Below are 14,937 nucleotides of genomic sequence, written 5' to 3'. Positions count from 1 at the left end.
GTGTACATTAATTCTTACATTTTGGTTGCTTTTGAATGGAGTTGATTTTGGCTCAAGAACTAGAACTACCTAAAGATAAGATTTATAACTTTTTATTATAGAATTGATATTTACACATAAATTTAAAAATTGATTCACTTTTAGTTAAAATTAATTTTAAAATATCAATTCACTTAAATTGTTTTTCCTCACCGCTCAACAAAACACACACTTATTGTCAAGAAAAAAAATCGAGTCTCTCGATTTTTTTTTTTGTAGATAGGAGAAATGAAAACAATAATTAAAAATTCACATGTAGAAAAATGAATGCCATTTTGAAACTTTGAATCTCTCACTTCTCTCGATTTTCTCCTTATTTTTTAGTTAAACAAGTGTTTATTTTCTCCTTATATAGTTGTACAAAAAAAAAGTGTTTATTTGATTTAGGTTGGAAGATTAACTTTGAGCAAATGCAGATTCAATAACGATTTTTGCATGTCAACGGTGCAAATCCGAAGACAAGAGCATTTTAGAGACTTGAATATAATCATATTTGTAGACATAATCATATTTGTAGACATATATACTATGTCATTTTATACTATTAACGTAGATATTGTGGAGTTTGTTTGCATATTCATCATTTTTATTTTTAGTGACTTTAAATCCATATTATATTGATGTCTTTATCAATTTGAATAAATAAACATCTTTTATTTTTGTCAATAAATAAATAAGTAAATAAATGCCTCTTCACTTTTTCTTTTCTTTATTTTATTTTCACAGCCTTACCTTTTTTACTATCTATCTTGATCCTTAGCATATTTTCATTTTGTGTCAATAATACTTGTACCTTGCTTTCTTTCTTTGTTTGATCAAATAATCGAAACCCCACACTCTTCCTTCTCTCTCTTCATTTTCATCCTTTTTCCCCAGCATTTTCTCGCAAAATTTCTCTGCTACTATTTTCCAGGAAAAAATAGATTCATGAACTCTTCTTAAGGAACGTGTGTTATTACCGTGGCACCAACCTTTTGAGGTAGCATTGAAGTTCCTTTCAACAATGCAGAACGGAATCTTGGCCTTTCGAGGTTCTCTTCAGCTAATTTCATAGCTAAACAAAACTCTACCTAAACCCTAATTTTGCTTCCAAAAAGTCAACCCATTTTCTTAAATCCAATCAGCTTCAACCTTTTATAGGTTTCCAATTTTGGGTTTCAAAGAAATGGGGTTTTCGTAGTTCACTTTGAAGGTTGAAAATTCAAGATCTGTTTTTGGGGTCACTTCATTGTGCACCAGGTGTTTGTTAAAAGTTCGATATGATAGTTTTTTTCTAAATTTTTATGGGTAGTTTTGATTGATAATTAGAGTTTTCAAAAGGGTGTGTAGTGAGGTAAAAAAAGAAGAAGAATTTGGTCGGTGATTGATTGTGTGTATTGGTGGGTTGTGAAACCTAAATTAGAAAGATTTGTGTTAATGTCAGCTTCAGGAGGTCCTAGATTGAGGTCTATGAATGTTGCTGACTCAGAAGCAAGGCCTGTGTTTGGTCCTGCTGGAAATAAGACAGGTTCTTATAGTTCTAGAAAAGATGCTTCAAAGCCACTGAGAAAGGCTGAGAAATTGGGCAAGGAGGTTGATTTGGCCAAAGAGAAGAAAGATGCTTCTCCTCAGTCACATTCTGCCAGTGTTTCTTCAGTGTTGCGCCGACATGAGCAGTTGTTGCATTCTAATTTGTCGATGAATGCTTCGTGTTCTTCGGATGCATCCACAGACTCGTTTCATAGCCGAGCTTCTACTGGAAGATTGACTCGGTCTAATAGCTATGGTTTGACAAGGAAGCGGTCAGTGTCGAAGCCAAGAAGTGTTGTTTCTGACGGTGTGTTGGAATCTCCTCCTCCTGATGGTGCACAATCCAAGAAGAGGTGTGCTTGGATCACTCCCAATACTGGTTTGTTCCACTCCTTCCCCAATTTCCTTGATTTCTTAAGAAGACATTTGGAGTGATTTTAAAACATCATGGGCCGGGGCATAATTATGTGTTTAATGATAAATTGATTTTTTTTCCTGTATATGTGTGGCTGTGTGCCTTTGGTAGGATAGTTCATAGTTCGGTTCATGATACTTTTGGATGCTGAATTGCTTTCACATATATGGCGGTTGTAGTTTAATCTCATTCATCTGGTTTCATTGGTTGTGTTTGATGCATTTGATCTGATATTGACATATTGCGAATTGTATGACTAATTTAACTTAAAAATAGTTTTTTGTCCTTGAAAATTGAGATTTTACTTTAAATTCATAACTCCATTTGGACATCAACATATTATTTTCCATATAAATAAATGTGAATAAGAATGAAGTCTGATATGTTAATTTTAGATATTTTATTGCTCGTGCTTCAAATATTCATTCGTGCAATGGGTTTGTAGCCAAAATGGGGTAAAACATGCAATGGACATGTACCTCTTATTATGGGCTATAGTTGTTGTTTTTTATCATTGGAGAGAAAATTGGGAGTTGCAAAAGAAGTACATGCCGCAAACTGGATATAGATCAATGCTTATGCCACTCCATATGAATGAATGAGAACTAGCCATACCTTTACTGGAAATTTCTCTACAATACAGTTTTCGAGTTTTATTAAGTTCTGAACTACTTTGGCTTTTTTACAAAGTTTTGTTTCCCTGACTAAGTTTACTTGTTGATATTAGAGCCATATTATGCTGCTTTCCATGATGAAGAATGGGGAGTTCCAGTACATGACGACAAGTATGTTCTTATACACTAAAAATAGTCTTGTTATGTTGGTTGGAAAAGGAATGTATCCTCCATTAAATTTTGCTTGGCACTCTTTATCACATGTAGGAAACTGTTTGAGGTTCTTGTTCTTTCGAGTGCTCTATCTGAACTCACTTGGCCAGCCATTCTAAGCAAGAGACACATTTTTAGGTAATTATCGATTTAGCAGTTCCAAATTTCTTTTATTTCTTCAAAATGTAGCCAATTTTATCATGGCTGGCTGCTACCTCATATGTAGCCATTTTTTTCTCTTTGACTTTGTTCACATAAGTTTTGTTAACAAAGTCCTTTGCAGGGAAGTTTTTGCTGACTTTGATCCAGTTGCTGTCTCAAAATTAAATGAGAAGAAGGTGATAACACCAGGAACCACTACAAGTTCCTTACTCTCTGATCAGAAATTGCGTGGAATAATTGAGAATGCACGCCAAATATCAAAGGTATATTAGTTTTCGCGTGACTTTTGCTACCTTCATTGTAGAATATACCCTCTTGGGTTAGATCATAATTACTTGTGGTATTTTACTGCCATATTCTAAATCTTTAGTTATATATTGGGTGTATATGGGTTCTTTTGGTATAATTGGGTATCCTTCACCCGGAACTGCAGAGAAATCCCTTGAGTAGATATATATTGGGTGTATATGGTTCTTTTGGTATAATTGGCTACCCTTCGCCCACAACTGCAGAGAGTAATCCCTTGAGTAGAGTATGACACAATGGGCGTCAAAGCTCTCTCAAGATTTTTAACGGTGCTTCATTTTCAGGGTTGGATTTGAACCCATGGCCTCTGGTTAATTTGGAAGAGACCGGAATCATCTCATCCAAACGCTCTTGGGTTGGTGTATATGGGCTTAATAACATGTCTAGGAAACAAGTGATGTTACTAGCCGTTCTAGGTGGTACTATATACTTTCTTTATTCATGATATATGAATAAAGTGTAATTCTGAGGGTTTGGGGAACAACTAAAGAAGTCAACCGCTTGATGTGTTGCCAGTTTGGGGGTTTTCCCTTCGGAAAAAAAATAAATCATATCTATATTTCTGTATTGATCTTTTGGAGAACACCTAACTAGGAAAGTAAGTCGAATAATTTCATAAAAGGGAAACATTTCAAGCGTGATAATTCAATTATTTTTCATTAATTAACGAACTTTCTTCCCTTTTTTGAAAAAAAAGGCTTGAAATGATTTTCCGAGATCTTTGTTATAGTACTCTATATCATATAATTACCATTGATAATGAGGGACTAATGGGAGAGATATTGAATCAATTGAATGACTTACAATTGACATTTAATGATGATTTGATTAGGGAGGTTTAGATAATAAAGGTAATTGGGTTGTGGTCCTGGTCCTCATTTAATTTGCATGACCCATATGGGACAAACCATGATATTAATCTTTCGTACAGTTTGAGCTTCCTATATTCTAATTTGTCACAATGATGTGAGACCTAATTATTTGGATTCTTTAACCAGCCAACATGCTTAGCTGGTATGTGCTAAGTCACCTAACATTAAACACTACAATTCATTTTTTTACTCAACTGCCATAATTGCACTCTGCACAATTTGCATCACGGCTATGATTGTCGTTGCAACTAACTTTTTGCAGGTTTTACTGATGCCAGGTCATAGTAGAGTTTGGGTCATTCGACAATTACATTTGGAGTTTTGTGAACCACAAGCCTATACTTAGCAAATTCCGATATCCCCGACAGGTTCCCGTTAAAACACCAAAAGCTGAAGTTATTAGCAAAGACCTGGTGAGAAGAGGTTTCCGCGGTGTGGGTCCCACGGTCATATACTCCTTCATGCAGGTGGTGGGGTTAACTAATGACCACCTCATTAGTTGCTTCAGATTTCAGGAATGTGTGGCTGCAGCAGAAGGGAAGGTGGAGAATTCCATCAAGAATGAGGATGCTCAACCAAATGCATGTGATAGTGTGATGGAATCTGATCTTTCCATTGCCATTGATAATTTGAGTTTGTCCTCAGAATGAATCACAGTAAATCTGGTAGATCAAATAGGTACACTACATACTTAGCCTGAGATTGAGTTATATTTGAGGAGAATTTGTGTATCAATCTCAAAGAAGGGTTGAATCAATTACATGTGCTGTTGTATGAAGCTTTCCGGATGGAAGCCTTAACAAATTGGTGTAGAATTTTTTGTACAGTAAAAATTATCAGTGATTAGAAATTTCTTTTACTGATCCAGTGTTAGCAGGTAATAGATAACTGAATTTCATTTCATTTCATTTCATTATACAGGATTAACATCTTAATTTTATTGTGTTTGCATTCATGTATGCTTTGTATTATTGTCCAGCTAGAGTTTTAACTTATTGATGAGTCCCCCACTTGTGATGGATGACAATGATAGAACAGTGGCTTTGTTTTTTGTCACTGTGGGAACATGACTCCTCGTTATTCATAGACATGTTTGCTACCTTTGGATTCCACCAACAGTGGTAGGGTATTGCTTGGCTCTGAAAATGATAATTGTGGCAGATGATTGCTCGTGAGTCGTGACCTGCAATGTTTCATGAGCTTCAATTTTAGTAAAACCATCAGTTTTGTCCTTGAGAGAAATAAAATAAATAATCTTTTGTCTCATTCTGTCACTATCTGCCATTATACAAGAGATTTTGTTAGCGGAACGGAACAGATTGAACTTTAGACCTCCTAATTCATACCACTCTGTTACATCTTCGAGAACATTAGAGACTTTTTTATTCTCTTGTTCAAGTAACTTACATACACGTAAAATATCTCAATTATTACATTTACAGAATCTTGAAAATGTCAATGCTATGGAGTGGATGTGCCCCTTTTATAGTCCTTGGGAATGATGACTTGTGAATGAAAACTACTACAGAGAAGCATATGATATGAATGCAGAAGTTCAGAATGTTAGGAATCTTAATTTTTTATTTTCCATGATGACAATTGACAATTAAAATGCTTTTTCATTAAAAAGAAATGTTATCAGGAAACGGATAGTATATAATTGAGTAATCTAAAAAGCCCCACAATCAAAGGGAAGATAGCATTATCTATCTCTAACGTGTATCCAATTCTTCAATTGGTCCAAGCTAAATGGCACCTACCTCAACCAGAAGATGAACTAGAGTGTGCATTATCGCAATGCGTAAGTATGTTATGATGATAATATTTGTACACTTTAACTCCTTTCCAACATTTATGTGGGGCTAATATAATTTAGTGTGATTCATTTGAATTTGAACTAATTAGAGTGTGTTAGAAAATATGTTGATACTTGATAGCACTCATCTTGAAAGAAGGTGCCAATGATAGTCTAGGTATGGCGCCTTCATCATAGCCACAACCTCATGGTCCTCTACAGGCTCTCTTCAATGGATTGCAAAATGGTGTTGGATGTGGTGCACAATTCAACATGATTCTTTTCAAGTATTGCTAGAATCTGACAACTAACTATTTATGAGGCATTCGCAAAAAAACTATATATGTCACAAAATTTTGTTGGAGTTTCTGTGTCAACTTTTTCATGACTAATTATTACTATAGTTTGTGTATATATTGATTGATGTTAGAATCTCTCTCTCTCTCTCTCTCTCTCTCTCACACACACACCTTAAACCAATCTAATATCTTTTCATTGTGTATATATAACGCAATCATGGTAATTAAAGTAAAAAACAAAAATTGATAAGAAAAAAAAAACAATACTTAAATAAATAAAGGTCTAAACTGATGATAATATTTTATTTACTCCATATAATACTTTCAATTGAATAGTTTGAAAACTACAGAGAAGCATATGATATGAATGCAGAAGTTCAGAATGTTAGGAATCTTAATTTTTTATTTTCCATGATGATAATATTTTATCTCTCAAAAAAATTGAATAGTTTGAAGAGTGAGTAGACGTGATGAACTAATATACGTCCCCAAAATGGTTACTACTGGGCCACTTCTAGTTGTAGCTAAAGAGACTCAAATAGAATGCCCTAGAATAATTTTATTGTTTTTTTTTGGGTTGTAGTATAATCTATTCAACTCCTTTATTTTGCTCCTCAAATCATCCATACAAGATTTTTAAAATGGTGCCTCTTGCTGTGGTGCATCCGCTAATTCAGTTGGAGGTGGTGGTGGAATTTCTCTCTGTCTGTCCACGAGACCCAATTTTCTCATAAATTCCACATCTGTAAAATGAATCGTTTTTAGTCAATAATAGTATGTTACAGGAAAAATACATCATGTGGTTCGATGCAGATGTGGCAAGTCCACATAGATTTTCGATTCAAAATTTATATTTTGTAAAAAGTATTAAAAATGAAAGGTGAACACAATAACACAAAGTTTGGTCGGATATGTACTCGTCTTTTAATAATCATTCAATGATATGTCATATTTTCATTTTAATTTATTTTAAAATAAATTTAAATATTAAACAAATTTTAATCGATACCCAACGAAACTCTAAGGTATCTAAGAATTTACAAAAATGAAAACCCTTAATTGAAATAATTTTAAATACCTTAACCCTGAATTGGACAACACCTCTTGTGCTATCATGTATGTATGTATGTATGTATTTGTGTGTTGTGATGGCAAATACAAATTTACCTGCGTTAACTTGAGTAGAGTGGAGGAAGAAAATTAATGCAAGCATAACGAGGAAAGCGCGAAGGGAAGAGAAGGAGATAATCTTCTGAACTCAAATTATTATGATTATGCTGGACTCGTTGTTCAACTCATTGTAATGGGAGTACTTTGTAGATTTATATAAATGTTTTCAAATTTCCAAGTCTTTTTTTTTTTTTTATAACCCAAATTTCCAAGCCGTTCTTCATTATTCGAAATTTCAACACTATGTCATTTTCACAACGTTAACGTGAAGTTCCTGGCACGTACAAACTCACACAAATCAGAGAGAGAGAGAGAGATATGAAAGAAGAAAAAGACTAAACCCTCAGAGAAATCTTGAGCCAATTTTTTTGTCAAAAGTTTGCATTGATATTTAACACGAATCAATGCGCTAATATCAAGATATCAACAATGGTTACAGTAAGAATAATATGAACCGCAAATATGATTTTCATTTGAGAAATACTTGCATAGAAGCGCACCTAACACCTCATTTTTGCACACATCCAATAAAAAGATTACAACACACTAAATAAATAAAAATTAATTAAAATTTAAAAACAATAAATAAAAAGTGATTAAAATTTGAAAAACAAAGTCAGTTTGTCTTTCTTCTTTTTCATGGAAATTTTTCCTTCTCTCTTAGAAGAACACGACCACCATGGTTCTTACGTCAGAGCCTCCATGATGCCGCCCAATGAATATCGAGCAACCACCGCTCTAGAATCATGGTTCAGCCACACTTGAAATTGAATGTCGACAACCTTATAAAATAATGCAGATTGCAGAATCAAAATCACCGTCCAAAAGGGCGTTAAATAACACAATTTATATTCATATTACTTAGAATCATATTGAAGATAAATTACAAGAAGATGGCTTCTACCGTGTAATGGAAACTTGAAATACATGATACGTAACACGATGGAGAAGAACGATGACAGTTTCCATTTTTCATGTTAATTAATTTTTCTAAGTTAACTCACGCAATGTTCCTGTTTTTCGAACAATTATTGCTTGCATTACTTACTTTGTCTCTAATTATTCAACTATTTATTTTATCTCATATTTGTTTTTCATTATATTTTTGTGAAGTTTGTGAGGTGAAACATGTCTAAAGATGCACAAGATCCGGTTAAACTTGAAGTCCGTTATGTAGATGTGAAAAAGAGGGTTTGGTTCACTGTAAACCCCACCGACAAGTTGGACGAGTTGAAGGCAAAGCTTGACGACTTCTTTATCCATATTGGTTCAAATCATAGAACACGTGATGTGATAGTAAATGTGCCAGACCTGGACTTGGGGGAGGATAAGGAAGAGGACTTCTGGAAGACCGTGTATTATCCACAACTTCTCAAAGATGATAGGGACGTTGATTTCATGTTTAGGGTAATGGTTGAGAATAATACTTTGTATCTTTTTGTCCGATCCGTTGAAGTGTAATCATTATTTAAGTTTAATAGTGTAATGTTTGACCGTTTATGTGAGATTATGTAATTTTATAAATTTATGGACAAATTTGTGTAATTTTAATCGTTTACGTGTCATTAAGTGTGTTTAAATGATTACGGGTCATTATCGGCGAATTTGTCTAATTAGGACCGTTTGGATCGTTATGTGTGATTATGTGATTGTGAAAAAAATGATGTTTTAGTGTAATTTTGATCGATTGTGTCGTATTATCCCATAATATTGTTAAACTAGCGTAAGCAGGTTCAATTACGAGCATATTAAGGTTTGGACCCAAACTGCATTGAATGCACATCAATACAGCATTTAATGTTGTTCTGATATATCAGTAGTGCGTGAGTTAACTCGCGCAAGTGTAATACATTGCGCGAGTTAACTCACGTAGTGTTTTATACTATACGTGACTATGCGTTAGTTAACTAACGCATAGTTTTACACTTGCGCATCTTAATTCACGCGACGTTACTTAACTAACGCATAGTATTACACTTGCGTTAGTTAACTTGCGCAAGGGTAAATTTGGAAAGGTTGCAGGGTGCGAGCAAAATGTGCTGGGTGGAGAGCAAAATTCTTGCGTTTATGACATTCAGAACTTCACAATGACACAAGAAAATTACCCAAAAGCCCCCAACGATAGTTAACTACCGTTGAAAAAGCCGGCAGCAGTTAACTACAACTGGTGTCAGCCCTAGTTAACTGTCGTTGTGTTCGTAACATATTCAAGATAGAACCCAGCTTCCAGCCACTCTATCATCACCATCTCTCTCTAAAAATTCAAAATTTTCTCTCTCTCTCTCTCTCTCTCTCTCTCTCTCTCTCTAAAGAAAACTCTACCAGATCATGCAAAAAAAATTCACTAAATCACAAGTAAGTTATCACTTATGCTATTCTGATAAATTTTAGTTAGTATATATGTTTATATGTTTATAATTTTAGTTGTAGTTTAATTTTTAAATTTTTATTTTTAATATAGTTATGTTATAGATCTGAAATGCTATTAACACATATTATGAATATTTGTTATAATGGAGTTGTATTGCTTAAATTTATATATTTTTTTCGAATTTTATAAATTTTTTAGGGTTTATTTAGGATTTTTAGGGTTTATGTAAAATTTTCACTACAAGTGTTTGAATGAGTTTTTCATTGATTATTTTTAATTTCTAATTCTGTAGATTTGAAACAATGGTCGGGTGGATCGACGTTCATGCACAATTCAACGACGGAGAACCTCAGAGGTTGAAGGTTCGGTGTCTTGGTGTAACGTTAAGAGGTCTCAAGGATGAACTGAATGAATTCAACCAGGGAGTCAACCTCGGAGACACAAGTAGAGTGGAATACGTTCGGTATAAACGTCCAAAGCTCGACGAGGGGAGAGTATCATTCAGTTGGGTGGAATTAAAGAACGACGAAAACGTGACGAGCATGTTTTGGGAGCACAACATGTTCCAGTGGATCGATATGCGGGTAATGTTGCTGAGATCAACTGAAGATATCATGAAGAGTCTGATTCTGCCAGAAGATCGTGATTAGGTAGGGAAATACACCTTCCAACTACAACAATTGTCTTCCTCTGGATGGGGTAATTCAAACTTGTAAAGCGGCAGGACTCCAACATTCGACCGACATTCCCATTGTTCATTTCAAAAGATTAAATTCTTGTTAGGTTGGTTTAAATGAAGGTATTCAAGTGTCAAGGAATGGACCTCATTCTTTTGACACTTGAATACCGTCATTTAAACCAAACCTAACAAGAATTTAATCTTTTGAATGGAACAATGGGAGTGCCGGTCGAATGTTGGAGTCTTGCTGCTTAGCAAGTTTGAATTTACCCCATTCAGAGGTAAGATAATTGTTGTAGTTGGAAGGTGCATTCCCAAATGTAATGTAATGTAATGTAATGTAATGAATTTACCACTTTTCAAATTTATTTATTCATTAAACAATTTTTATTCGAATTCACGTTAGACTTAATTAGACTTTATTCGAATACGCAATCGAGTTTAATCGAAATTATTCAATACGTGAATTTAATCGAAATTATTCAATACGCGATCGAGTTTAATCGAAATTATTCAATACACAATTTTATTCAAAGTACCATAATGTCAAGCAAAATGTAGCAAAATGCGCACGGTATATAAAAAAAACATAAAAAAAAATATCCAAAACAATTAATCAAAATAAGATCCAAAACATAAAAAAACAATCACATTCAATCGTCACACAAGTCAATCGGGTTGTCCTCGACGGTCCCTGGGGCACCTGCTTTTGGTTAAGGAATGTCCTCCCACTCCTCCTCAACCTCGAGTGATTGTACACCAGCACCTTCAAATCCTTCTTTTTGACGGAACCATCACATGTGATTCTGTGCCATGTCATAGGCGATTTTTCTTTCTTCTTGTCATCACCCTCCTTTTTGTTCAACTCAACGATTCCTTGATTCTGAGACATATTTACATAAACAAATTGAGGATCAAAACCTACATCATGTCGTAACAAACCTAAACTAATCGTAACGATTCTACAACAATTCGTCAAAATCTAAACTACAACAATATGTCAATCTTATTTGAAATATCCATTAAACCTAAACCTAAACAATTCTAACCCAAACCTAAATTATCATAAAATCAAAACAAAATCATAGTATTTCTAACAATTTCTAATACCTAACAATTTGTAACAATTCTTAACATTTTCTAACACAATTCTATTCTAAACAACAATATAGCAAATCAATACAAAATCATCATCAAATCAAAACAATTTATAAAACCTAAATATGTCAAATAAAAGCCCAAAAAATCTAACAATTCAATAACAAAAAAACCAATGCAAAATTGTTCAAAACACTTACTTGATTTTGTGATTTAAATTGGCTTGAAATGGCTGAAATTCGTACCTATGGAAGCAAAAAACGCAACAATGGAGTTTTGGAAACTCCTATGTCTGTTCTGTTCATATAACAGAACGCAGCTGCAATTAACTACCGCGGGCACCAGTGAGTAATTTTTAACTACCGCTGGGGTTTTTGAGTAATTTTCTTGTGTCATTGTGAAGATATGTATGTCAAAAAAGCAATTTTCACACGGTTGAAGAGTCGCAGTTGAAATTTGAAAGGAAAACTTTTCTCTAACATCACACATGTAATCCCTACCCCCACAACACACAACAAAAAACCAATTTTACACATAATCAATTTTAAATATTCTTACTTTTATAAAATCATTTATTGATAAGTTTAAATTTGAGATTTTCGTAATACAAATTAATTCTAAATAATTTAAATTTTGAATTTTTCAAAACATAAAATAAATTAGGAATAACAAAAATTGAGGTCTTTGAATAATTTTTTATCCAACAAATGTTGTTAGTTAGACTTTGGCAATTGAGTGATTGACTGAACTAAATATGTTATATTTTTTGTATACATGGGAAAAGAAAAGAGAAAAAAATGTGCACCCTCAAAAAGGCAACGCCCAATGCATCAGCCAATATAGTTGAAGATAGCCTAAGACAAGGTTTATGCAAGACGGTTAAGGACTCAAAACTATTTGCTCCTTTTTTGATTAAAAAAATCAGAACAAATATTAGGCCCGTTTGTTTCAGTTTTTTTTTTCAAAAAAATCTATTTTTTCCCTTAAAAAAATCACTTTTTTCATTTTTAAGTGTTTGTTTAGGATTTTTAGAAAAATCATTTTATCAAAAAAATCTATTTTGACCCTAAAATGAAAAGCTATTAGGATTAGCTTTTCTCAAAATCTATGTTAGAACTCAATTTTTTAACAAAATGGATTTTTTTGATAGTAAACAAACACAAATAACTTCAGATTTTTTTTAAAATCTCTAAAAAAATCTCTAGATTCTTTTGACACAAAATCTATTTTTTTTAAAGCTGAAACAAACGCACCCATTGTCTTCGCAAAGAATATGATGAATAAAGATCATCCACTTATTAGATTAAAGGCTTCAATGTTGCCCCTAGTATCATCCACTACGAAAAAAGTGCCTGCAACTATAGAAGGTAAAAATAGGCAAGTAGCTTCAACTACAAACTTGTTTCCAAACTATTCAAAATAACATTGAATTCTATGGAAAACATTTCATCAAAACATCACTAACCTTTCTAAATCGCAATCCTTCCACACCTCCGATGCTCGAGGGTATAAGATGATACAAAAAAATATAGTTTCCTCCACACTATCACAAAAATGACAAGATTTAGAAATATTAACCCCTCTATGATGTAAGATACTCCTAATAAGAAGAGATCTTTGATGCACTGGCAGATAAAAAATTGCGCATTTGCATCCTCTTTTAACTTCCAGATCCATTTCCAACTTCGCAAAATATTGATTGGATTATACTTTTCAAGAAGCAATTTATATCTGCTCTTCATGGAATAAGTTCCATTAAAATTATTCTTCCAAATCTAAAATCATTTCGTATGTTATTGAGATACATCGCAAAATATTGATTGGATTATACTTTTCAAGAAGCAATTTATATATGCTCTTCATGGAATAAGTTCCATTAAAATTATTCTTCCAAATCTAAAATCATTTCGTATGTTATTGAGATACATCAAGATTAACAGTTTATGCACTTTTATAGAACACCGTTAATCTTGTTGTATCTCAATAACATATAAAATGATTTTAGATTTTCGTAAAAATTTACGTGAATGATCTATATGATATAAACATACAATCCAACGGTCAAATTTAAAAAATATGAATCGAGTAAAACGATATTGAGCAGTGTAACATTAAACCGGTGTATTTTGATCCTCCTCTCTCTCTCTCCCTCTCCCTCTCTCTCTGTACACACACACTATTGTGATTGAGAATCAAGCAAGAAGCACAAAGTCTTTTTTGTGGTTGAAGGAAGCACCGAGTCTTTTAGAAAAATGAGTCAAAAAAGAAAAGTTTTTGAAGTAGTGATTAAACTTATCAAATTTTAGATTTGTTTAAAACACAATTGAGGACTAAATTGAAAAATTACAAACTTATCAAACGAGAAGTAGAAACTCCTGCTGAATCAACTAATAAAAAAAAGCATAATATGTAGGGTCTCAAATTCAAACCAAGGTCACGATGTTTTTCAACATCTCAAGTTTTTCAACACATTCGCACGAAGTTTTGCTTCACGATAAGAATGACACACTCTTTTTTGTTTTGTTAGATAGACCGAATGATAAAAAAACCATTTGAAAACTCACACAGAGAACTGTAGGGTCTCAGATTCAAACCAAGGTCACGATGTTTAACTTAACAATTTTGATATTTGACAGTTGAGTTAGAGTTTGTGGACAAGAATGAATAACAAGCTTAAATTTTTATTTTATTTTAATAAATCACAAACCTAATATTAATATACGTCACCTCCCACTATTAGAAAAAAAAATAGGGTAATAATTCCTAAATACCATAGAGTTTGATTGAGTATCAGTTCTACATTGCAAATTTGTTTAACATTTTAATTCATTTTTAAATAAATTAATATAAAAATATAACATGATATTAAATGATTGAATGATAAGTACATATCCAACGAAACTCTGTATGTAATATAATGTTCACCAAAACATACACGTCACCTCCTTCAAAAAGAAATCATAATATGTCACGATATTTATACATCCTAACAACTCATAAATTAGAACAGTATGGGCATAGTTTTAAAAACCGGACCGGACCGGCCGGTCCAACCGGTCAGACCGGGAACCGGTGAGGTATCCGGTTCGTGTTTCATTGGATCGGCCATGCAATTAGACCGGTGTAAACCGGTGCGACTCGATAAAAACCGGTCAAAACCGGTGACTCGGCCGGTTTATAGAACCGTCCGGTTCAATGCTTAGCATTCTTAAAAAAAAAATGGTAAAAAGAAGAAGAAAGGTTTATGGATTTCGGTCTTAAACAGCGAATGGGAAGAGAGAACGAACTAAAACCATATAAGAATTCCCTTATAGTTCTAAGATTCAAACAAGAACTAACAGAGAATGAGAAAGAAAAGGTGCACACTGTTGCTGTGCGGCGCTAATGTTTACAAT

The 14,937-nt window shown here is 33.3% G+C and overlaps 2 protein-coding genes and 1 long non-coding RNA gene across 3 annotated transcripts; 2 read left to right on the top strand and 1 right to left on the bottom strand.

Moving 5' to 3' along the window:
- Positions 1-849: 849 nt before the first annotated feature.
- Positions 850-5,033, top strand: LOC146903327 (DNA glycosylase superfamily protein). Its single transcript, XM_085734277.1, has 5 exons — positions 850-1,927; positions 2,691-2,748; positions 2,845-2,928; positions 3,074-3,215; positions 4,409-5,033. Exons 1-5 carry the CDS (start codon positions 1,456-1,458, stop codon positions 4,778-4,780), a joined length of 1,128 nt encoding a protein of 375 aa, XP_085590403.1. The 5' UTR covers positions 850-1,455; the 3' UTR covers positions 4,781-5,033.
- Positions 5,034-8,522: 3,489 nt separating this feature from the next.
- Positions 8,523-8,855, top strand: LOC146903326 (uncharacterized). Its single transcript, XM_085737230.1, has one exon. The coding sequence runs from the start codon at positions 8,523-8,525 to the stop codon at positions 8,853-8,855; it is 333 nt and encodes a 110-aa protein (XP_085593356.1).
- Positions 8,856-10,942: 2,087 nt separating this feature from the next.
- Positions 10,943-13,261, bottom strand: LOC146903325 (uncharacterized). The gene is made up of 2 exons (XR_015022255.1): positions 13,008-13,261; positions 10,943-11,327 (listed from the first exon to the last, which is right to left on the bottom strand). It is a non-coding gene; the product is annotated as an uncharacterized LOC146903325 (long non-coding RNA).
- Positions 13,262-14,937: the final 1,676 nt, after the last annotated feature.

Source organism: Medicago sativa, chromosome 8, assembly GCF_051527215.1.
Source record: "Medicago sativa cultivar Bolivia chromosome 8, Bolivia_mono, whole genome shotgun sequence".
NCBI lineage: Eukaryota > Viridiplantae > Streptophyta > Magnoliopsida > Fabales > Fabaceae > Medicago > Medicago sativa.
This window is presented reverse-complemented; position numbering and strand designations above follow the sequence as displayed.